At 44.6% G+C, this 26,164-nt stretch overlaps 1 protein-coding gene across 1 annotated transcript in view; it reads right to left on the reverse strand.

Moving 5' to 3' along the window:
- grin2da (glutamate receptor, ionotropic, N-methyl D-aspartate 2D, a) overlaps nucleotides 1–26,164 on the reverse strand; it is a 53,312-nt gene that overhangs the window by 491 nt on the left and 26,657 nt on the right. The window contains 6 exon segments of the mRNA XM_053638126.1: nucleotides 1–2,521; nucleotides 2,648–2,880; nucleotides 9,133–9,320; nucleotides 10,272–10,432; nucleotides 17,687–17,916; nucleotides 18,139–18,264. The exon segment at nucleotides 1–2,521 is cut by the window's left edge and continues 491 nt beyond it. Of these exon segments, the coding sequence (XP_053494101.1) occupies nucleotides 1–2,521; nucleotides 2,648–2,880; nucleotides 9,133–9,320; nucleotides 10,272–10,432; nucleotides 17,687–17,916; nucleotides 18,139–18,264 (3,459 nt within the window).

Below are 26,164 nucleotides of genomic sequence, written 5' to 3' on the forward strand. Positions count from 1 at the left end.
TCACTCGGTTCCACTTATAGTGGTGGGGCGACTGACAAGAACAGGCAGTATGGCATTCACTTTTCTCCTGTGATCTCCTTTTAGACTTCTTTTCAGTCTTCACAGGTAATTTGTCTACAGACCAGTATCTTCGTGGGGGTGGGGGAGTCAAAGGTGATTGCAGCCACTGATTTGATCCTAAACCTCCAGACCCCCATCTGGAGCCTCCTCCAAAACCACAGCTGCTTTCCCTACCTCCTAACCCCAAAAAAAGGTCATCTCTACTGTTTATACTGCCCCCTCTCTCCCTAGCAGGATAAGTGCCAAAAAACCAGCCTCCACCCCCAATGCCTCCAACAGCCCTTCCTTCATGCCCTTCCCAGTATCTCTCAAACTTGCCAAATTCACCTGAAGAACCTTCATCATCCGTATAGATCTCAACAGTTTTGTCTCTCTCCCTTTCAGATTCTGATTCTATTACTCTGCTCTCTCTTCTTCTTCTTCTTCTTCTTCTTCGTTCTTCAGTTCTATCTCTCTCTTCTGATTCTTCCCCTTCCTCTTCTTCTGAATCCCATTCATGATATGCCAGGCCTTCTCTTGAGCAGGTCTTACCTTTTCCATTCTTTCCTAAAAGGGGGCGAATCTCACCTCCTTTCCCATGTTCCTCTCTTTCAGACCCAAAAGACTGTGTTCTTTTATAGTTAAGAGGAAAAAGAGGAAGAAAAGAAGATGGAGATTCAGAATGTGCATTCCCACTACCCCAAAATTTAACTGATGTTGAGCATTTACTTGAAGTGGGATAGCGCTTACTGTTAGACTTTGGCCTGGAATGGTGATAGGACTGAGGGTTCCTGTGGTGCTTTTCTCTTCTCCTAGCTCCTTCTTCATCACCACCCTCTTGATTATCACTCTCTCTCCTTCCTCCCTCTCTTTTTATATCCCAGTCATAACTCCGCATAGAGCTTTCACTCTTCTTTTGGAAAGAGCTACGCCTAAGTTCAGGGTAGGAAGGCAGATTCTGTTCTATCCCTTTTTCAAATATCTCTTTACCATCAATTTCACCTTCTTCTTGACCAGATCGCTTTTCCTTCTCCCTTTTCCTGGATTTCCCATCTTTTTTCTTTTTCTTCTTTACTTTATGTCTTTTGTGCTCTCTCTCTCGCTTATGTTCTCCTCTCTTCTTTTTCTTTCGACCCTTCTTCCTCCTCCTTCTCTCTCTTTCTCTCTCTTTATAATATCGTTTCTCTTCTTTGCCCTTACCTCTCCCTCCACCTGCTCTTCTAGCTCTCTCTTTTTCCCCCCATGAAGCCCACCACTCCTGGAGTTGTGCCAGCTGGCTAGTGGTGCTGTCTCTCATCTGTGCCTTTTGTGGGCAAGGTTTGCGTGGTGGTATGGGGGGAGGTGGACTGCATGGCAGGGACCGAGATGACATGTGTGAACGACTTTTTCTCCTACCCAAAAGAAGGCTGGACTCCTCTGTAAGTTCATCTGTGTCAAACTCATCATATGCATCTCTTTCACCCGCCCTGTATTTGAAACTCTGTGATGATGAGTAAGAAGAAGTAGAGTAGGAAGGAGAATTAGATCGCGAGACTGATACAGAGGAGGAGGTGGAAGAGGAGCTAGATGTGCTAGAGGAAGTGGAAATGTAGTGCACAGAAATTGAGGGTGAAAGAGGAATTTGGTTAGGGGAGGAAAAGGGAAGAGGAATAGGAAGAGGCAAAGGAGGAAGACGACGACCTCTCCTCCCTGCTCCATCCCTCCCTCCATACCTGCCCCCACCTCTCCGTCCCAAAGGAAGGATATTTTCATATAAGGGTCCCCCAGACCCTTTTCTTTTTGAAAGACTGCTTCTCCTCCAGAAAGACTGCTGTGGTGAAGAAGAATGATGCAAAGCTGGGTTTATGGGTAAATGCCCAGACGGTTGTTTTTTCTGTGGCAACCTCGAGTTTCCCATGGACTTTGTTTGATGTGCAGTTTTTGGAGTTTGGGAAACTACACTTTGTGGGTCTCCAGAGACTCCTAATCCCTCTGGATCAATTGGGCCATAGTATCTTTTATATTCATCCAGACCTCCTTCTCCCCCACCTACTGCAGCCCACTGTGGAGGCATGGCCTGTGGGAATTGTGCAACGTCTGTGATCCCACTACTGATGGCACTTGTCTTGTCAGGGCCAGTTTTTGGACGTGTCCACCGATCCACTACAGCCAGTCGTCGATCATGACGAGGTAAAAATGTAGAGCATGGCATGGGTGCTCCAAGAATTGGGCTGTTTGAAGGTCCAAGTGCCATGCCTGAATGCCCAGCTGTTGGCAGAGATCCAGGAAGAAGGGCATTGTACACTGGCTGTTGCTGTTGCTGGTGAAGTTTTTGCTGCTGTTGCTGTTGTGCGGTTGTGATGGAAGAGTTGGCTACATTTGTAGTCACCATGTGAGGCGGAGCAGGAGGGGGCATAGTGGAGATGGGATGGTACTGTGGAAGTGTCATTTGGTTACCTACAGGGGTTGTTTCATCTTCAAAATTGCAGCAGCTGTACATTCCCTGGAAAAGATTAAAAAAGAATAAATGTGTCCTCATTGACACATACAAATCCAGTTATGTTTTCATGTTATAATGAATTTAAATTCTGCTTTTTTCTTTATGACAACAAAGTCCTTATTCACTAACCCGACTAAAAGCCAGCAGAAAGTCCAATCCCTTTGAACGACCCAAGCAATGGCGCAGCTTCCAGTAAACCAGGTGCTCCCAGGCAAAGACCAAAAGGCTGAGACCCATTGCCACCAGTAGCATGTAGAAGACACCTGCCATGTTATCTATGTCCAGCTTGGAACTCATCACTTCAATCTTATCATTATGACAAATGCCAGAAAGCCAGAGGCGTTCAAGCATGTCAATTTCATCTGGTGAAACAACAAACAAACAAACAAACAAACAAACAAATACAATAGATGAGGAAATAACCAGACCCATGAGAGTCTGAAAGAATACATTTGAGCAAGAAAGAATGAAAGAAATGAAAGGAAAGGAATAGGGTTAAAGACTTATTTTGGGGAAACCAAGTCATTTATTCATTAGAAGAGGAGCACAAAAAGATAAGTTTGGAAATAGCTGAGATTTCTGTCTAGTTTACATTATTATTGACTTGAAGGTTAAAAAAAAGATCATGATGGGGAAAAGATGAAAAACAGGGAAGAAAAGGAAGCCCATATGGCAGAAAAAGATGGATGGATGAAGATCATAACAGCTTTGATGAACATCTGAAATATGCTGGTTTCTACAATATGCTAAGACAGCCAGTGTTTTGAAGATTAAAGCTCCAGACTGATGACCAATAATAGCCAATATTTCATTCATCAAAAAAGAGTCACCATAAAGAACAGTGACAAGACAAGAGCATTGGCAGAAGACATGTTACATGCATTTAGATCTTCTAGAGATTGTAGATCAATAGATTTAGATCGCTATCAAAATTTATTTTTTCCATAGCTCAGCATGTATAATCTTATAATCAAATAAAATTTTTAATAAAAATCAACAATAGTAATAAGAAAGAAAAATAAACATGAGTGAATTGGCCTGTGGTTAATTTATACGTTTGTCATTTAAAAAAAAAAATACTGAAATATTAGCCAATTGAACAGGCAATGAGAAACAAAATAATGTGAATTAAGTCACACATTCATTACGTTTATTTAAAAGGACAAAACTGGCATTGTTTCAGTAGTCTTTACTGCCTAAAAAAAGCTTTGTCTACTCATTATAATTTTAATTAACTTTGAGATCTTCCCTAATTTCATGTAATAAATAAATAAATAAATAAAACTTAATTTCATGTTCTCTATTTAACTAAGATACACAATATGTTCCCATAAAAAAACTTTAAGCAAATCTGAAAAAGGTAGGTGGGGGAAAACGTCTGGGTTACGCATGTAACCCTGTTCCCTGAGAAGGGGACTAGGCGTTGCATTACCTGAACGCTGTGGGAGGCATTCTCGTAAGGGTCCGATATCTGAAGCTTGTGTAACATCATCTCTATTTATAGGCCTGCCGTGGTGACATCGCAGGTGACATGGCAATTAAGCAGGTCGCATGATATATAAACGACACCTGTGAACCACGCCATCAGCCTCTATTATCTGAAGCGAAGACGCAATTCACAGGCATGCCCCAGTATGACAAAGCTACGCAACGTCTTGTTGCGGGAACGAGAATACCCACTCCATCATAATGAGGGTATGGCCTGTTCAAAAAAACCCAAGCCCGAGGGTCACTGCAAGATACTCGAGCCTGGGCCGCAATGTATATCCAGGCTGTAAAATCAAATGAATGTGTGCGGCGTAGACCACCCCGCCACAAAACACACATCCTGTAAGGATACCCCTTTGGACAAAGCCTGCGAGGAGGTGACCCCACTAGTGGAATGAGCCCTTATGCCCAGAGGCATAGCGAGACCGCGCGCCTCATAAGCGATAGAGTCCACTATCCAATTAGGGCGGCTGTGGCTCAGTTGGTAGAGCGGGTTGTCCACTAATCATAGGGTTGGCGGTTCGATTCCCGGCCCGCATGACTCCATGTGCCGAATTGTCCTTGGGCAAGACACTGAACCCCAAGTTGCTCCTGATGGCAAGTTAGTGCCTTGCATGGCAGCTTTGCTACCATTGGTGTGAATGGGTGAATGAAACAGTGTAAAGTGCTTTGGATAAAAGCGCTATGTAAGTGTGCCATTTACCAATTAGAGATGCGCTGTTTCAACACCAGGATCACCTCTGTTGTTGCCGACCAGCAGCTGGCCGGAGTGTTGGACGTAAGTGCAGAGAGCCCTTACTGGACACAGTCGGTACAATTTCTCTTCTTCTAGTATGAGGAACAGAGGAGGGCAGAAAGCCTGCAACACTACTGGCTGAGCAGCAAATGTAGGCACTTTAGGAATATAATCTGTCCTAGGATACAGGAAGGCCTTGGCTAATCCAGGGGTAAAGTCAAGGCAGGAAGGGGCAACAGAGAGCTTGTAGATCTCCTACTCGCTTAAGAGATGTCAGGGCCAGCAGAAGAGCTACCTTTAAAGTCAGAAGCTTCTCAGAGGCTGACACTAAGGGCTCATTTGCGGCACCTGACAGACCTTCCAGGACCACAGAAAGGTCCCAGGAAGGTATGTGTGGTCTGCAGATATCCCTCGAAGTTAGAGTATGTTGCCCCACAGAGGCTCCATCAATAGGGGTGTGGCTGGCCAAAATGGCAGCCGCGCAGGCCCTGATTGTAGGAGGAGCCAACCCCACTGAGAAACATCCTTGTAAGAACTCTAGGACTGTAGCTATTGCGCAGTTCACTGGGTCTAGCTGACGTTCCTCACACCACGAAACAAAAAGTCGTCACTTGAGCACATACAAATCCTCGTGGATGGTGTTCTAGCATACTACATGGTCTCTACAACCTCAGTTGTGAGACCAGAATCTATGAGCTGGTGCCCCTCAGGGGCCAGATCCACAGTTTCCATAGTTCCAGCCGAGGGTGATAAATCAGCCCTCCGGTTTGAGACAGTAGATCCCTGCAGATGGGCCGTCTATTAGGGATATTGTCTCTCAGAACCATAATCGAGCTGGCCAATAAGGTGCTACTGGCAGCAGACATAGACCATCTTGGCGAACTCTCGGTAGAACTTGTGGGAACAGAGCGATCGGGGGAAAAGCATATAGATGTGACCTCAGCCACATGTGCACCATGGCACCCAGCCCTAATGGTACGGGAGGAGAGAGGGCGAACCACAGCGGGCCGTGTGTTGTCTCCTCAGAGGCAAACACATACACTCCCGCTTGGCCAAACCGCCGCCATATGGACTCCACCACTTGTGGATGGAGCCACCAATCCCTGGGCCTCAGCCCCTGCTCAACAGGATGTCTGCCCCGACATTCCTGTTACCAAGAATGTACATTGCACTCACTGACAAAACTTTCCCTCAGCCCAGAGAAGAATTAGTTGTGCCTGCCTGAACAGGGGGCGCAAACATAATCCTGCCTGGTGGTCGATATATGAGACCACCCCTGTATTGTCTGTAAACACATGGTAACCTCTCAAATGACGAAGAAAGAATTTCAGTGCTAGAAATATGGCCCGCATTTCTAGGCAATTTATATGCCACTCCAGATGAGGGCCGCTCCAGAGACCGTGAGCTGGCCAGCCGTCTAAGGCCGTGCCCCAGCCCGTGAGGGAGGTGTCTGTCACTACCGTCTTGCGCTAAGGAGATACCCCAAGAGTGTGACCCAAGGCTAGAAACCGGGGACACTTCCAAATTCTCAGAGCACATAGGCATCGCCGCGTGACACTGATTACTTTCAGAGGTTTTGTCCTCGGACGAAACCCCCAACTTCTCAGCCACCACTAAAATGGTCTCCGGTGCAATAGGCCCAATGGTATGATATTGGCTGCTGCTGCCATAAGCTCCAACAGTCTCTCATAGACAGTGGAAGGGATGCCAAGATCCAGCTTTATCTTGCTCAATGTTGATAGGATTGACCCTACGCATGTTGGATAGAAACGACTTCATCGTAGTAGAATCCTTATAACCCCTAGAAAAGTTGTCCACTGCACTGGAGAAAGCATAATTTTCTGAGGTTCAACCTGAGCCCCAAGCTCTTCATGTGGGCGAGAACAATATCTCGATGTTAAACCGCCAGTTCCCTGGATCATGCTATAATTAACCAGTCATCCAGGTAGTTTAGTACACTAGTTTAGCCCATAGTTTAGCCCTGGAGTCACAATGGAGAATGAATGACATCCATACACTTTGTGAAGGTGCAAGGGGATAAAGCTAGCCTGAAGGGAAGAACCCGATCTTGGTATGCGTTGCCTCCAATGCAAACCCCAGGAACTTCATGTGACTGGGTGATATTTCCATGTGGAAATATGCACCTTTTAGATCTATTATCACAAACCAGTCCTCAAACTGAATCTGTGGAACGATAAGTTTTGGTGTCAGCATCTTGAACCTGTATGTCTGAAGAGTACAGTTCAGATCAAAAATTGGCAACATATTCCTCTATTTTTTTGCAGACCAGGAAATAACGGCTGTAAAACCCTTCCTCCCTCAGGGAACGGGGTACATGTTCTATGGCCCCCTTATCCAAGAGGGATCTTACTTCCTGCACTAATGTTGGGTTCTGGTCTGTGCTGACTACTGTGGTGAGCACACCTCTGAACCGAGGGAGGTCGAGCTCTGAACTGGACCCGGTAACCCTTTTCTATGGTAGACAGAACCCATGGAGACACATTTGGCAGCAGTTTCCATGCTGCCAGATAGTCTTTTAGTGACGGTAACTTTTGAAAACTTTGGACAGCCTTGGCTTGGGGAGGCCCTACAGTAGCACTGGTGGCAAACTGCCCTAACAACCTTATGTCCCCGGATACATCCCTCCACAGCCCCTCAGGACCGCTCCTCTTTTGTCTGCTTGACCTTTATGACCGTTCTCAGATCAGGGCTAGTAGCAGGCAGCGACTGTGGCCGCCCCTTTCCCTTGGCTGTCTGCGGGGGTTGGCGGGCTGCCGTACTCACCTTCTGTGCCTCCCTCGCACTACAGCTGGCCCGGGCTCCACTTGTAGATGCCTGGGTGAACTCGACACAACAGGGAAGGAACTGGCTGAATGCCACCGTATGTCGAGCTCACTAGAGTAATCTACAGTAATGCAGACTTTTGCTTAAATTTAGAAACATTTTTGGGGAAGGCCAGACTGATGGCTGAACCCACGAACCAGAGGCTGACAGGGTGGCCTTTCCTGGCGAGCTCCAGCCAGAGGCCAACAAGGTGGTCTCCCCTGCAGAGATCCAGCTAGAGGTCAACGTGGTGGCCTCATCTCCAGAGCTCCAGCATGTGACCAACACATTGCTTTGTCATGTGTTTTGTTTTGGGTTGTGTCCTGTCTCCACCCTTGTTTTGTGATTGGTTGTTTCCCCTATGTGTCATCATTGTCATCAGTGTCATCAGCTGTTCCATGTTGCCCCATCTGTTACATTGTATATTTACACCCCTGTGTTTCTTTGTCTCATCGTGAAGTACTGTTTCAGTGTTTTGCCGCTTGAGCCATACCAAGGCGTTTGATCTTTGTTCTTGTTTCATGGCTTTGATCCTGCTTTCGTTTTTGTGTTTCCCATTTGTGCCTAGTTTTACCTGTTTGTACATAGCCTGACCCACGCCTATTTTGTTGGATTCTGACTTTGTCTATCATTTTGGATTTGTCTGTTTACCATTCACATAAAAGCTTTTTACTGCATTTGTATCCGTCTCAATCCGTTTGCACTCTCATGTTGCATAGACATGAAATTCTATGTAAAAGTATTGGTATATTTTGTATCTACTTACAACTTAATACATTAGTATATACTTACAACGTATTACGTTATCTCATTTGGGAAACTAGGGGGCACAAAGGCTTAGTAGTTAGCACGTTTGAACCCCTGGGCTTGGGGGTTCAATTCCCGCCTCTGCCCTGTTGAGTTTGCATGTGGAATTGCTTCCCATTCCAAGTAACAAGCATGGCTGCTGACTACAACTCCCAGAACTCAGGGCAGCCTACAAACATGGCCGCCATGGACTACAACTCCCAAGTCACACACTCATTGTCCCATCCACACTCACCTGATTACTAATCATGCACACCTGGACTCAATTCCACCACAGTATATAAGGACACTATTCATTACCACATGCGCAGTATATGGTCAGTGTGTTGTATCTGTAATACCAAGCCTTATTGTGCTAATATAGTGTTTCTGGTTATGACTATGATTCTGGTTCTTTGGTTTATGTATTTGTCTTTTGCTCAACTTACTTTTTTTGTACATCACCTGACTTGCCTGTATTGTGACCTTGATTCTACCTCACGTTTTGGATTCATTTGCCCGTTTCAAAATAAAAGCTCTTAACCTCCAACTGTCACTGTCTCTGCCGCCCGACAATAGAATACCTAATATCTCGATTTTCTCAGTGTATATTTGTTCATTAAAAATCTTGAATGTGTAAAGGGGTTTGTGGCACCTGAAATAAGTTTTTGTGACATTATCTATTGTGAACCAATGTGTTAACAATTCTTAATGCTTTATGGCAAACATTTTCCAATAACATGCTAATTTAACTAACTAAATTGACCTCTAATCTTCTCACCATCTCCCACCAGTTGCAGCAAAGCAAGGTCTAGAGGTCGCTTCCAGCGTGAGTTTTTGTGCAGGGCGATGCCATATCCTGTAGTGGCAAACACCTTCCCTGAACCAATGGTCATCACTTTACAACCCTCATCTTTCCGTGCCATGTAGTTTAACACAGCTGCATCGTAGATAAAGGCATCCAGTTTGCTGTAAGCAGAAAGCAGTAGAAAGTGGCATAGAATGACATGGGAGAAATTTATTAATTAATTGTTAAAAGTTTAGAGAGAGACAGAGAGCTTAATTTAGCATCAGCACTTGTGTACCCATCCTGAATTAAGTCTTGTCTAGTACTTGTGCCACAATGACATCTGCATGATATTTATCAGGGGCTTGGCAATATAAAGGAACAATGTCTTTCTTAATGTATTGTGCTGCATCAATTCCAAGGGCGACGATATTAAATTTAAAGACCAAAATCATTGAAAATTAATTGTTGCTAACACGCCCATATATCGGAATATATGTTACATATGAATATGCTGTTATAAGAAAATGCATATTAAGAACCAAAGTAGCTATTGCATGAAATGAGATTTCTTAGGTAACTTATGTTAACTGAAAAATCAGCACTGTCAAATAGAAATTACCCTTACCTCTTATACAACTGAACAAATTGAAGTTACAGAGAACTATAAGACAACTTTCCTTCATGAATCCCCTGCTTTGCTAAGATAGCAAATACTGCTTCAAACAAAACCAAAAAGCTTAGTTGTTGGGAAAGTAGCAATTTCAGTGCAATTATGGTGTTTCCAGTGCCTTCACACAAAGAATGGAAGTCAGCTTTCACACCCACTCTGAGATCCAACAGAATCCGACAGCCGACAAAATAATTAATGTCTATGCTGTGCTCCATGCTGTAACCCACATCTGTCTTTCCTGCTACATTAAAATAAAATCTTAATTTTAATGTCTAGAACACATTAACACAGTTTTTGCATCCGTATCTGATAAAACGGGTCAGTTTATACAATATTACTTAAGGCTCCACAGAATTAACCACTGAAAATAGAAACAAATAATGTAGCTTAGTATGGGAGTGAAGGCTTTTCTATAAGACTATATTTTTTTGCTCTTTGTTAAAAGATATCTTCCACTCACCCAGTCTTAAGGTTGTCGATGGCCTCCTCGACTCCTCTCTGATTGTTGCGCACCATAAATTGATGCATGTTAGGGTAGTTGCTACGAATATTCTCCTCTGTGCTGCCATTTGGGACAGTGCCAAAGCGAAGTGGAGGGTACTGCTCTGTGGGCTGCTGGAACTACAGGCAAAAAAAAGACAGACATATCTGGCCCAATCTATGACTGGTATTCCTGGCAAAAGAAAATGGATTTTTTTTTTTTGCCACAATACAGTAGGGTTCAAAAGTCTAACTGTTTGTATTTAATTTTTAATTTAATTTAATTTAATTAAAACTAATACTGTTTTGGTCAAATTATATTTCTCAAACATGGTTATTGTATACAGGTCAAAAACCTATTATATACTGAAAGCAGTTGAAAAAACACACAATCCACAGAGAATCAGTGGAATTAATAGCAGCTGTTTTCTAGACCATCGCTGTGACTGAGGTTAGAAAATTTCATAGTGGCATGCAGGGTGCAGGTGAATGAGATTTAGCTGGAGATATTGAATACACTGGCAAACTGGGATGATGGTCCCTATTTTTAAAACGGGAACCAAAAGGTACATTCCAAGTGTAAGGGAATTACCCTCCTCAGCCTCCCTGGGAAAAGTTTTTGCCAGGGCTCTACAGAGGAAACTCCATGTGATCTGTGGAAAATAGGATTCAGAAGGAACAATGCAGGTTCGACATTGGAATGGCTATGGAACTGTGGACCAACTTTTCTTTACCTTTGACAGCTTTGCACTGTGTTATGGGAGTATGCCAAACCAGCCCACGTGTTTTGTAGATTTAGATCCGACCTATGATGGTGTGCCTTGACAGTTATTGTGGGTGCCACTACTTTGTGCAGTCTGGTCTCTGTATGAGCACAGTGAGAGCGGTGCCTGCCTTTTTGCCATCAAGTTGAAACCGTTTAAGATGGCTGTCAGACACCATCCATGATGTGTCTCGTCTCCATTCCTGTTTGTGGTTTTCAAAGACAGGATATCAAGAAACAGTCAGTGTTAGAGAGGTGTCCACTATATTTCCAGATTATGTTGCTCTCTTGGCACAAACCGAGGTAGACCTCCAACATGAACCTGAATATTTTGTTGCCGAGAGTCAAACAGCTGGGATGAAAATCAACATCTCCAAATGCAAGACCAGGTATGTAGAGACTGGGGCAGACCCAGGACCTGTTGGAGTGTTTATATTGCATAATTGGGTTGGAAGAGAATACTCTGGAGAAGCTAGAATCTACGGCCAGTCTAGGGTGAACTTCTCAACCTGTTGCCATGACAACCCATGAAGTGAAATGAAAAATGAATAAATATTAAACTCAGAGTCATTTTATCTGTCATATGCACAGTATGCCAGAGACAAAGCTTCATTGAAATGCTTGTGGTGAGGCTCTGCAACCCTGCTAAGGCACAGATAGAACAGACAAGAACACAGGCACCTTCTTTATAACGTTCTTCTAATATAATGGTTACCTGGTGGACTAGTGGCTAGTATGTGATGCTATCACCACTGTGGCCCGGGTTCGATTCCCAGCCAGGGAATCGACCCCAACCACTGGAGGGTTGCATGAGTCAGTGCGCTCTCAACGCCGGTCCCAAGCCCAAAATATGGGGAGGGTTGTGTCAGCATCTGGCATAAAACTCATGCCAGAATTAAAATATGCGGATTATGATCCGCTGTGGTGATCCCAAATGGGAGCAGCAGAAAGAAGTGAAAAAAAGAACAAATAGAATATAATATTGGAATGAGGCTGGGTGTATTTATTTAAAGAGCAGCAGAGATGCTCTCAATAGTCCAGTGGTACAGATTTGTGAGGATGGTATAGGGCAGACCACATTTCTTGAGCCTCCTTAGGAAGGAAAGTCTCTGGTGGGCGAACCTTGCAATCCGGTCCCCGTAAGGTCGTCGGTGATGTGCACACCCAGGCAGGAACTTGAAGTTCTTTGTTTTGTTGACATTTGTTTTGTTGACATTGAGACACAGGTTTCTGTCAGCACCACTGTGACAGCGCTCTGGTCTAATCCCTGTAGGCTGTATCGTTCCCGTTGGTGATCAGGCCTAGAATGGTAGTGGTAGCAAAATTCAGCACACAGTTGTGTGTGAAAAAGGAGTACAGAAGTGGGCTGAACATGCATCCTTGTGGGGTGCCTGTGTTCAAAGTCAGCATGGAAGACATGGAGTTGCCAATCTTCACTTCCTGAGGTCTCACAGTCAGAAAGTCCAGTATCCAATTGCACAGGTGGGTGTTCAGCCATAAAGCATTAAGCTTGGTGATGAGCTTAATGATTGCATTGAATGCTGAACTTTAATCAATGAACAGCATTCTAACATGGGTGTTCTTTTTGTTAAAGTGAATGAGAACAGTCTGCATGGCTAAAGCAACTGCATCATCTGTAGAGCTGTTTGACCGGTATGCAAATTGCAAAGGATTGACTGCATATGATTTTTTTAACAGTCAGCACTGTGAGGGGTGTCATGTCAAAATTGGGAGGAAATTTGTACTCATTTGTCATATGCCTGCTTATCAAGCCCCCACTTTAAACGTGAAAGAATGCATGTGGCCCAGAGCATGCAACACAATGTAAGATTACAGCAGAGCAACCAAGAGGTTTTGCTCTTTTACCTGGATCTAAGTAATTTTTTTTTATCTCATAATGGTTCTGTAATATTACAAAAATGGTAGCATTTAATTAGATCCTCATTAGAGTCACATGTGGGCTGTATTTCACACTGCATAATACCATTGTCATGTAATGGAGGCACAGACGGTTGCAAGTACAGATATGGTGGTTTAATAGAATACAACAATCCAAAGGAGGAAGCAGAAATCAGTACACGGCAGAGGTCAATCGATCAAGCAATCAGTCCAAAACAAGCAAGGCAGATATACAAAGCCGAGAATATAAACAAAGTCAGAACCAGAATAAACAACCACTATAAAGCTTGGATAATGACAGAGACAAGGCAACTGCGCACTTACTTCACAATCTGCTGTGTGTGAGAGAGTGTCTCTTAAAAGGAGCGTGTGGGTGTGGGTGTGATTGAGAACAGGTGTCTCTAATTAGAACTCCGGGGAAGGTGAATGTGTGTGTGTGTGTGTGAAGTATAGTCGTCTTCAGCCATGTTTGTAGCTCTTGGTGCATTCTGGGAAATGGAGTAACTGGCCTGTGATGACATGATAGTCATTAGTTATGATTGTAGTCATTAGTTACTTTGAGTAACAATTCCACCTCATCATCTGTCCACACGAAGACGTTGTTGCTTTTCCTCACCATCATGCTCATTGTTGTACCTGTCAGTGACTAGCAACCAACTTCCTGTTGACATGCATTTTTGGTCAGAGATCGTTTCTGACACTCAGTGGAAATGCCAGTATGGACAAGGATCATTTTCATTTTAAAACACTTTTTTAAAACAAAAACACACTAGTGTAAACAGGGCCTGAGTTTCTTGCAGGTTTGTGTTGTCTGAGGTCCTTAGTCAAGAGCCAGACTCTGTCACCAGGTTGGTAATGTGGATGCTCAGTGCAATGACAATCAGCTTTCTGCTTGTAGATGCGGGTGGCTTGTGTTAGGCGTTGGTGTGTATTCTGCTGGAACCACTGGTCGACAGCTGGGGAGTCGGTGATGCTGGTGTTCCAAGGGAACAGCGGTGGCTGGTAGCCTAAGACACACTGGAATGGGGTGAGTTTCTGAGTGACGTATGGAATTCTGGGCATATTCGGCCCAGGGGATGAATCTAGACCAGTCCTCTGGGTCAGCTGCACAGAATGTCCGGAGGAATCACCCAATCTCTTGGTTTGCCCGCTTTACTTGGCTGTTGGCTTGTGGATGGTAGACTGAGGTTAGATTGATTGTGGTTCCCATTTTGCTTATAAAGCTGGACCATACTAGTGACAGTGAACTGTGGTCCCAGATCACCGACAATCTCCTCGGGGATCCCAAAGTATCGGAACATCTGATCGAACAGCAATTCTGCTGTGGTGAAGGCTGACGGGATGGATGACAGTGGGATGAGACGTAGATGGTTGTGTTCCCCTGTGACTCTGGCAGGTTGGTGATGAAGTGCATGGAGATGTGTAACCGGGGACATCCAGGAATGGGCCGAGGATTGAGTTTGCCCACTGGCAATGTTCGAGGGACCTTAGACTGGGCACACGTGGAACATACCGATACCACCTTAGACATATCCCTCAGCATGTTGGGCCACCAGTACTTCTCGCATATCAGATAGTAGGTGCATTGTGTGCCTGGGTGGCCTGTTGCCCCGCCGTGTGGGCCCATCAGAGGAGTTCCAGCCAGTGTTACTCAGGCATAAACTGTTTCCTAGGAGGACAGGCAGCTGGGATCTGTAATCTTGGTATTCTTGCCATAGTTCGATCTAACTCCCACTCAATGGAGCTGAGGATACATGTAGGTGGTATAATGAACTCATTTAGGTTATCTTGTGCTTCTGGGTCATGTAAACGGAAAAGTGCCTCAGCCTTATTATCCTCAGACCCTGGTCTATAGGAGAGCGTGAACTGGAAACGAGAGAAGAACAGAGACTATCGAGCTTGACACGGTGTCAGACACTAGGCAGTGCGGAGATATTCAAAGTTCTTATGGTCTGTGAAGATGATGAATGGGTGTGCAGCTCCCTCCAGCCAGTGTCAGCACTCCTCAAGGGCTAATTTGACCGCCACGAGTTCTCTGTTTCCCACATCATAGTTCTGTTTTGCTGATGACTGCTTCTTGGAAAAGAAGGCTACTGGGTGAAGTTTGGGTTTATCCCCAAACCTCGGAGACAGAATAGCCCCTACTCCAGTCTCTGTTGCATCTACTTTCACAGTGAAGGGCTTGTGGGATCTGGGTGCTTAAGAAGGGGAGCTGTGGTGAACACCTGTTTGAGTTGTTCGAACGCTGCTTCGGCGGCTGGATTCCACGGCAGATGCCTTGGTTTGCCCCTAAGCAATGGGTGTGCTATGTAGCTAAATCCTCTTATGAAACACCTGTAAAAGTTAGCAAAGCCCAGAAATTGTTGCAACTCATTGACTGTGAGAGGAGTAGGCCAATCCACCACCACCATCACCTTGTCTTGGTCCATGGTGACTCCCTCATGGCTGATGATATAGCCAAGAAATGATATGGTGAGTTGGTGGAATTCACACTTTTCTGCTTTGACGTAGAGTTTGTGCTGGAGAAGTCTTTGTAGCATCTGGTGAACATGGAGGATGTGTTCTTCAAGGGAATTGGAGTATACCAAGATGTCATCAATGTATGTGATCACACTTTTCCCCAACAGGTCCCTCAGGATGACATTGATGAGGCACTGGAATACTGAGGGGGTATTAGCAAGCCCATACAGCATGACTAAGTACTTATAGTGGCCAGAGGTGGTACTGAAGGCTGTGTTCCACTCATCTCCCTCTCGGATACAGAGCAGGTTATATGCACTGCAGTGATCCAGCTTTGTGAACACTTTTGCTGATCTGAGCTGTTCCAGGGCTGTGGGAACCAGTGGCAAGGAGTAACGGTACTTGACTGAACATTGGTTAAGGCCCCAGTAATCTATGCATGGCCTGAGTCTGCCTCCATTCTTCTCCACAAAGAAGAACCCAGCTGACACAGGAAACATGGAAGGTCTGATGTATCCTCTTTGGAGTGCCTCCGGAATGTACTCCTCCATAGCTTTTTGTTCAGCCAGTGACAGCGGATACATTCTTCCCTGTGGTGGACTGGTTCCAGGAAGCAGGTCGATGGCACACTCATAGGGGCGGTGTGGTGGTAGTTGGCTGGCTTTCTCCTTGTATTCAAGTGGAATGTGCACTGGGGTTAGTTGTGCTGGACTTTTGAAGGTGGTCATAGCCAGAAGGATGATGGCACCTTGGAAACACTGTGCTTGACAATATGGAGACCATGAGATCTGTCTGTCCAGGAGATAGTAGGATTATGTTGGTCCAGCCAGGGAAGTCCTAGGATGATGTCGGGCAGAGACTATGATGTAGAGGGTGATCTCTTTCTTATGGAATACGCTGATCTGAAGGGAGAGAGGCTCTGTGAAGTGTGAAATAATCCCTCCCCCAATTGGAGCTAATGCCCTAGCTGCAGGGGTTCTGAGGTGGTACACGGTGCAGTGAGAGCTCCCTCGCTCCAGGCTGTATGACGGCTATGAAGCAGGCAATCAAGACGAATAGACAGGTTGATGAGCGAGTCGAGGGGGAGTTTGTCATCACGCCATGCCAGCTCAGTCAATATTTCCAGGTTTAGTCTGTTACAAAACACATCTTTCAGTACGGATTCATTCTGTTCACTTCTTGCAGTGATGGTCTGAAACTCGAAGACTTTTCTGCTATGCGGTGCGGACCCTGAGTTATGGTCAAAAGCTCCTCTCCAATTTCCTCTCCTTGGGCGAGTCATCAGCCCCATAAATTGTTCATATGAAGCAATGGGCTTGCAGGCTCGCTCCCACACCGCCGTCACCCAGGTGAGAGCCTTGCCAGTCCACAGTTCCATGAAGTGGGTTATCTTGCATGCCTCGGCGTGCCTGTGTAGCTGGCAAAGAATAATGAGCATTGCAGGAGAAATCCCTTGCATTGTGCCAAATCACCTGCATATTTCTCTGGTGCTGGAATCTGTGGAAGCATGGTGTAGGTCTACATGGCCATTGGCGTGCTTTGGGAGAGTTGAGTGACCTGTTCGGTCAGGTGGACGAGGTGTTGGTGGTGTTCTCCCATGACAGCTTGTCGCCAGTCCGACGCACCTGCTGCTTCCATGTTGAGGCAAAGTAATCTGTCACGTAATGGAGGCACAGGTGGAAGCAATTGCAGGTATCGTGGTTTAATAGAATACAACAATCCAAAGGAGCAGGCAGAAATCAGTAAACAAAAACAGGCAGAGGTCAATTGATCAGGCAAACAGTCCAAAACAGGCACGGCAGATATACAAAGTCAAGGATATAAACAAAGTCAGAACCAGAATAAACAAACACAACATAAGGCTTGGATAATGACAGAGACAAGGCAACTGAGCGTTTACTTCACAATCTGTTGTGTGTTTGTGAGAGTCTCTTAAAAGGAGTGTGTGGATATTCGTGTGATTGAGAGCAGGTGTCTCTAATTAGAACTCCAGGGAAGGTGAACGTGTTCATGTGTGTGTGGGGGAGCAAGTGTAGTCATCATTGGCCATGTTTGTAGTTTGTGGTGTATTCTGGGAAATAGAGGCAGTGGCCTGTGACGACATGACAACCATGCTAAATAGTCTTCCAGTATAACATTCATGTCATTATTATGTTGCATATGTCTTAGTGTACATCCAAAATATATATAATCAAAATTATACATAATAAAATTCTGTATTCATTTGTTAACAAATTATAAAATGAAAACACTACATTGTATGGTTCAATTACCTTCTTGTCACTGAGGCCAGACACTGTGTCTATGTACTCCTCTTGGATCATGAAGGCAGCCAGGTTAGCAGTGTAGCTTGCCAAAAAGATAACAGCGAAGAAAGCCCAAACCAGCACCATGATCTTACTTGTGGTTCCTCTAGGGTTTTCTACAGGAACTGAGTTATTAAAGACCAGAGCCCACAGCAGCCACACAGATTTTCCAATTGTAAACTTAGATCCTCCTGCCCCTGAGAGAGAAATGACAAACATTAGGACATCTTAGGGCTGGCAGTAGTACAGGGAAAAGGCTGTACAGATAGTTTGAGCCCAGAATCAGACATGCTCTGCTGATTCAGATTATTATAAAAAATTACTGCATATTTTAGTCTAGTAATAAGCAAAGTTATGCACTGCTGATTTCATCTCTAGATGTGCCTAAGGCAAAAAAGCTTTTTAATCACTTTACTTACTCTTTCCACTTTGTAGACTTCGGTTGTATCCAACAGGGCTGAAAAACTCAAAGATAAAAACGGTTACAGCCACCACAGACAGGCACATGACGAACATCATCACCCATACTGCAGGACTGTAAGGCTCTGATGGGAAACAGATTGGAAAGTATACAGGTGGGGAGATAATTAATAAACATAAGGGTGGGGATCCACAAAAATCACAAAGGATGAAGATCCACATTCTAAAACAACATCAGATGAAGTCTGGACTTATAGATTTTGCACCAAATGTAAGTCATCGTTCAACAGCCATAGCTAGACATTGTGTACACAGAAATCAAAACTTAGTTGTAATAGGTGAATACAGACAAGTGAAAAATGAAAAACAACAACAAAAAAGTCCTAATAAGTATTTTGTCCACCATGAGCTGCCAGAATGCTTCGCAGCACCTTGGCAGAGATTCTATGGAACTGCAATGGAACTTCATTCTTCCAAAATATATTGCAGGAGTTTTAATGGTTGCGGTAGAAAGCATTGTCTAACATGTCAGTCCAAAATCTCCCATACAGTAGGTGTTTAATTGTGTTGAGATCAGGTGACTGTGAAGGTCAAAGCATATGATTTACATCATTTTTCAAATCAACAAACCGTTCAGTGAGCCCTCATGCCCTGTGGACAGGGCATTGATATCCTAGAAGAGACCAGTCCCATCAGGATAGAAATGTTTCATCATAGGGTAAAGGATATAAGTCAGAATAACTTTGTATTGATTTACAGTTACTCTTCCCTCTTAGGCAGGCAGATCATGACAGCAAAATGCCCCCACAGCATAATCTAGCCAATGAACCTAGCTCACTGTAGGGGTTATGCCTGTATAGCAGTCTTGATGTACGGTACACAATGCTTTGCCCACTTCAAGAATATAGCAAAGAATGATTAATCTCATATTACTTTTTCCACATCTGTATAGACCACCGACTATGGTATTTGCACCAAAGATTTCTCAAATACGAGTTGTCACCTGAGAAAAGTGCTCTTCTGTTTTTCCTTAGATAGCACACCAATGCACAAGCATGACAAATGATTGAGTACTTTCAACCACAATTTCCAACCTGAATTACTGAGATCTCATCCATACTGTAGAACTAAATGCAGATTAGATTTTAGTCACTGTTCCTATTGAAATACTAGCCAGTTGAGCAATCTTTGTGACTGAATCTTCTGCCATCCATGCCCCAATAATGAACCTTCTTTCAAAGTTTCAAAGTAAAAATTAAAGGTCAACTTGGCCCGCTCAGCATTTTTATACGTGGCACAGAGCATGGTATCATGTTAACTGATTAATTGCATCATGTTGTACACCTGCCTGAGGCATCTGCCCTTGTTAATTTAGGTTTTACCTTTGTCATCTGTCTGTATAATCATTAGGTCATTAGTTTAGATATATGTACAGATAATGACTTGTAAAACCTTTTCTCCTACAAGCACATCATGCCATTAATATTTAAAAACAGTGGTCTCCATCACCGTATAGTGAATTCCCATTACAGTCACCTTGAAGTGGTAGTTATACACTATATGGCCAAACTTATGTGGACATCTGAACATGACCCCCATATGTAGGCCTTTCCCAAACTTTTGACACACAGTTGGAGGCACACAATTGTATAGAATGTCTTTGTACAAATGATTGAGAACTTTCAACCACCATTTCCAACCCAATTTACTGGAATCTCATCCATACTGTCGATCTAAATGCAGATTAGATTTTAGACACTGTTCCTATTGAAATACTAGCCAGTTGAGCAATTGCAACCATCAGGCAGATATCTGTGAATGTGGACAGCTAAAGTGTGGATTTGTCATACAAGTGGATTTCCTTGTAATTGTTAAACCAAACGATGGGGTAATACTACAAATTATCCTGAGCCAGTCATGAATCATCAGAGCTGTGACAACTGGGGTGTTTAGACTTGTACATGCATTACTTGTATAAAATGTATAAAATGGAGCTATGAAGTACATAAACTTTACATAGACTGTGTATAGCATTTTGGAACATTCTTTAATGGATTACTGAGTCTGCTAGAAGATTGATATTTTGTTTGCTGATGTATGTCAGTTGGTGAGATCTGAGTGTTACACTGGTATGTAAAAATAAATCATATTTTCTATAATTATATGTATATGTATAAATAAAATGTATATGTATAATAAAATGTATAAATGTATAAATAATTTAATAGACTAGCTAGGTAATTTGCCTGTAATTAATACTTTTAAAATAGTCCTTCTCTACTTCATCTTTTGCAAGTGAAATGTAGGCCTATCCCAGATTCTGAACAAATAAATCATACCAGAGGCTACTAAATCAAGATGCATCATATTATCTTAGATTCAGTGGTATCATCAAAAATTGTATCGTTACCTTATGAACTGAAATCATTCTGCATCATGTGGAAACCTGAGGTTTACACTCCTAACTAGTACTGCTTTGAAAGCAACATTTAGATGGTTTCTGGAAAAAAAAAAAGCAACATTTCTAGTTCAAGTCTCAAGAGAGTAGGTAAACGTATACAAATATTGCCTGAGCTATTCTGCTGCTATCACATTAGATATTTTTCCTTCCTCAAACACAAAAAGACTACATAGAGAATACTTAAAATCTCAGGCTTCAGTAAGTTACTGCAAGCTGAATTCTATGGAGGGATGCCATGCAAGCCAACTGCCATTCCCTTTTTATCTGCAGATTTGTACACATGTTCAGAAAATTGTTTTTCTGATATGGATATTAGCAGGTATTTAGACCATTGTGGTAAAAAAAAAGAAAATCATATATCTGACTGACTCTGCTCATGCCAATTGCACAGCTAAGCACAGTTTCTCTGGTCTTCATCAACTTCTGATGGCAGTGATTTACTTTTCCTCTCCCTGTAAGAATATTTCATCCCAAACAACCTACGGTTTTTCTATGAATCCTGATCAGTTGGTCAGATAATTGCTCTGTCAGGATCAACATTCTGACATTTTGCAAGTAGATGTTGCCTCTTAGCATTGGTAAATATTCTGCCAGCTGAAAAGATCTGAAAAAGCAGGCCGGCCAAACATTGGAACAATAGTGTCAGTGATTCAGAACCCTGACCTCATCAAGGACAGCCAGCCATTTGTGTTTACCTAGCATCTTGAGGATGCCTGTCACAGGTGGTTGCTGACTGAGGGACGCAGCATTGGGTGAAGGGAATGTGTGTGCATGGGGATATTCATAAATAACTGCTGGTGCTTGTCATTATTCAATTCTGGGGACAAAAGCATAAAATATAGGTGGTGGTTAGTCCTCAGCTCACCCATCAACTTATTTTGGGAACTAATTTCTTAAATTTCAGGGGCTCTTGAGCAGTATACTGGTGGGTGGTAGTGTGATGTGGTGTAGGGAGATGAAAACCTGAGCCATGCCTTCAACCACTTGAAAGTTATTGATGATAGTTAGTAAGACCAGCCAAATGCCACATTGTCCTACCCATATTTTTTTTATTGTCAAGGATAGGCTGTACCAAGTGATACAGGGCACTCAAACTAAAAGGAGGAGACAACCCAGTAGTTGGGCCTGAAGAGTCATAGGAAATTGATTTTCTTTGCGGCACATCACAATCCCACGGTGGGCCATTTACCTAAGAAAACAAAGATAACTGCCTCATGGTCTATTTCTATTGACCAGGCATTCATGGAGATGTATGCAGGTGGTGTGTGATATCCCGTGACTGTCAGGTGGTGAATGCGCTAGCCACCCCAAAAGTGTGCCTTCTTCAATTAGTAGAGGTCCCCTTTGAAAGAACTGGAATGGGGCTTGTCAGGCCATTAGAAATGAGTGCACAAGCGCATGTTAGTTTAAATGGAGTATGCAGTGGATTATACCTAGGACCAGTGCCTCATCAGAAGAATCTGCACAATTGTGTTGTGGAGGAGCTCTTCTGAGTGATCTCCCCGGTCAGTACACTTTCATCTTATGCACACTTCACAAACTTTATGAATTATTAGGAATTATGTCGAATCACACCAGCTTTTCACATGCTCAAGTGATATAATGAAATGCTTCTCTACAGGCTCAGGAATGTCCATCCTGGCTGTATAACAGGGAAACTTGGCCGCATGAGTTTTCACCGAGAGAAAGCCGACTGTTTGCTATCCACATTGAGCTCCAATTTAGTGGCAAGTCTTCTTTGAGTTGGGAGCATTGACTATGAGGTAAGGTGAACAGATAGAGGCAATGCATTGCAGATAGCCCACATAAATCTCCAAAAATTATGAAGATAGGCTTTCCCTGTGGCTTTGATGATGGTGTTTCCCAAGAGAAAGGAACTGGGACTAGAGGTGAATCAAAAGTGATACTCAAACCATCCCACTCATGTGTGGAAACCACCTCTCCCTGTCCCAAAGATCAGATTTGCAAAGGGAGATCCCTTTCAAAGGGAACTTCGACGTTGCGTTTAGCATAACACTACGGAAGTGCCTCTCGCACGCGACCGGCATCTGAAGATTGTGTAAAATCATGCCTATTTATAGGCCTGCCATGATCATGCTGTGATGTGGCATAGGCATGCCATGATGTGGCAATTAAGCGAGTCGTGTGATATAAATATGGCACCTGTGAACCGCGCCATCAGCCTTTATTATCTTCAGCAAAAGACTGCATGTCAGTTGTTTGTGTAAAGAAACAAAAAAACGCTTCATTTCCTCGCTATCTTTTCTCAAAATCTCAGAACTTTTCTATCCCTTTAGAAAAAAAAGAAGAAAAAAGGGGAATAAGCGAGAGAGAAAAATATGAGTGAGAGAATTCAGGAAGTGTGTTACGGCTTGCTCCCGTTTCAACACAGGAATAGTGCACGCTTTCTGGGTGAAGTGTCCAGGGGTGTAGCATGCGATGGCAACCTCAAGAGGCTGCGCATGGTAATGCCTACATTAAGCAGCTCCGCTTGCGACTCACACTCTTCTCAGAAGCCGAAGCGAGTTGGGTTTCAGAGCCTTGCGGATCTGGGCTGGCTGCTGCCGAGGCAGCTAGCCGTCTCAGGTTCGGGGGATCTCTTATGGATCCGGAAGAGGAGCCGGAGACGAGCGCTGCTCTATCTCTTGCTCTGTCTTCTGGGTTCGACTCTCCGCTGGATTTTGGAGCTTGCGTTGTGACTCCTCCTTCCGCTATGGAAAGCCAAAAGGGGGAAAAAAACCACACACAAAAATAATAGTAATAATTCATCTCTGACTCCAAGGAGCCAGAAGGATGTGCTAAAAACTGAGAACAGCATGTAAAGAGCTGCCTGAAGTGATTACTAAGGCTGGATGAGCCTTTTTCTCCCCAGTGAAAGTAAATCCCTCACACTGCAGAAACTCCCCTTTCTTCCAGAAGTGCATGACAAAATATCAGGCTTCTGGGGGAAAACCATGCATAAGCCGTATTTATAACCCCACAATGTTGGATTATTTCGCCATTGTGGGTAATGAACGGCATGGCTATTTAGCTATGCCGAAGGTGGAGGAGGTGCTTGCGAGCTGCCTCTCTCCATCGACGGCAGGTAATTAGGGGGGCCGGCTTTGCCATCCAAGCCACCGTGTAAGGCCACCGTGGCATTAGTGGGCAAGGGCTATGCGGTAGTATTCTTGCTTGTGGGTCACTGCAGACAATGACAGTGTGCCAGGCCTTCCAAGCAGACCTGCTGAGTGAGCTCGATATAGGACGGCATTCACCCAGTTCCTTCCCTGTTGTCTCGAGTTCACCCAGGCATCCACAAGTGGAGCCCGGACCAGCACTAGTACGAGGGAGAAGGCGAGTATGGCAGCCCGCCAACCCCTGCAGACAGCCAGGGGAACCAGGCAGCCACAGTCACTGCCTGCTACTAGGCCTGATCTGAGAATGGTCATAAAGGATAAGCAGGCAAAGAAGAGCAGTCCTGAGGGGCCGTGGAGGGATGTATCAGGGGACATGAGGTTGTTAGGGCAGTTAGCCCCCAGGGCTACTGTAGGGCCTCCCCTAGCCAAGGCGGTCCCAAGTTTTCAGTGTTCTCTGGTCAGCGAGCTGTCACAGGGCAACGAAAATCTGATGCTTTCCCTCCAATAGAATGTGGAATAGTTAACGTCACTAAAAGACCATCTGGCAGCATGGAAACTACTGCCAAATGTGTCTCCATGGGTTCTGTCACCACAGTAGTCAGCACAGACCAGAGCCTGACATTAGCGCAGGAAGTAAGATCCCTCTTGGACAAAGGGGCCATAGAACATGTACCCCGTTCCCTGAGGGAGGGAGGTTTTTACAGCCGTTATTTCCTGGTCCGCAAAAAAATAGTTGTATGTGGCCAATTTAGATCTGCGTCATTTGAACTGTACTCTTCAGACATACAGGTTCAAGATGCTGATGCCCAAACTTATCATTCCACAGATTCAGTTTGAGGACTGGTTTGTGACGATAGATCTAAAAGGTGCATATTTCCACATAAAAATATCGCTAGCTTTATCCCCTCGCACCTTCACAGAGTGCATGGATGTCACTCTGGCTCCATTGTGACTCCAGGGCATCCATGTACTAAACTACCTGGACAACTGGTTAATTCTAGCACAATCCAGGGAACTGGCGGTTCAACATCGAGATGTTGTTCTCGCCCACATGAAGAGCTTGGGGCTCAGGTTGAACCTCAGAAAAGTATGCTTTCCCCAGTGCAGTGGACAACTTTTCCAGGGGTTATAAGGATTCTACTACGATGAGGGCGTTTCTATCCCCAACATGCATAGGGTCAATCCTATCAACACTGAGCAAGATAAAGCTGGATCTTGGGAGACTATTGGCGCTTATGGGCCTATTGCACAGGAGACCATTCAGTGGTGGCTGAGAAGTTGGGGGTTTCATCCAAGGACGAAACTTCTGAGAGTAATCAGTGTCATGCAGCGATGCCTATGTGCTCTGAGAATTTGAGTGTCCCCAGTTTCTAGCCTTGGGTCACACTCTAGGGGTGTCTCCTTAGTGCAAGACGGTAATGACAGACACCTCCTTCACGGGCTGGAGTGCGGTCTTAGACAGCTGTCCAGCTCACGGTCTCTGGTGCGGCCCTCATCTGGAGCGGCATATAAATTGCCTAGAAATGTGGGCCATATTTCTAGCACTGAAATTCTTTCTTCCTCAATTGAGAGGTCACCATGTGTTTACAGACAACACACCAGTGGTCTCATATATTGACCACCAGGGAGGATTATGTCCATGCCCCCTGCCTAATTCTTCTCTGGGCAGAAGGAAAGTTTGTCAGTAAGTGCAATGTACATTCTGGGAATATGGGGGCAGACATCTTGTTGAGGCAGGGGCTGAGGCCCAGGAATTGGTGGCTCCATCCACAAGTGGTGGAGTCCATATGGCGAGGTTTGGCCAAACGGGACTGCATGTGTTTGCCTCCGAGGAGACAACACACGCTGTGGTTTGCACAATTAGGGCTGGACGCAATGGTGCACGTGTGGCTGAGGTCACATCTGTACGTTTTTCCCCCCATTGCTCTGCTCCTACAAGTTCCAGCGAGAGTTCGTCAAGACAGTCTATGTCTGCTGCTAGTAGCACCTTGTTGGCCAGCTCAAATATGGTTCTCAGAGATAATATCCCTGCTAGATTGCACTCCTTGGGAGATTCCCATCCACAGGGATCCACTGTAGACCCAGTGAACTGCACAATAGCTACAGTCCTGGAGTTCTTACAAGAACGTTTCTCAGCGGGGTGGGCTCATTCGACAATCAGGGTTTACGTGGCCACTGTTTTGGCCAGCTATGCCCCTGTTGATGGAGCCTCTGTGGGGCAACATCCTCTAACTTCGAGGTTCATGCGTGGTGTCAGGCGGCTGAGGCCTATCTGCAGGCCGCACATACCTTCCTGCGACCTTTCTGTGGTCCTGGAAGGTCTGTCAGGGGCCCCATTTGAGCCCTTAGAGTCAGCCTCTGAGAAGCTTCTGACTCTAAAGGTAGCTCTTCTGCTGGCTCTGACGTCTCTCAAGCGAGTAGGAAATCTACAAGCTCTCTCTGTTG

The sequence above is a fragment of the Ictalurus furcatus genome, chromosome 12, assembly GCF_023375685.1.
Source record: "Ictalurus furcatus strain D&B chromosome 12, Billie_1.0, whole genome shotgun sequence".
Taxonomy (NCBI): Eukaryota; Metazoa; Chordata; class Actinopteri; order Siluriformes; family Ictaluridae; genus Ictalurus; species Ictalurus furcatus.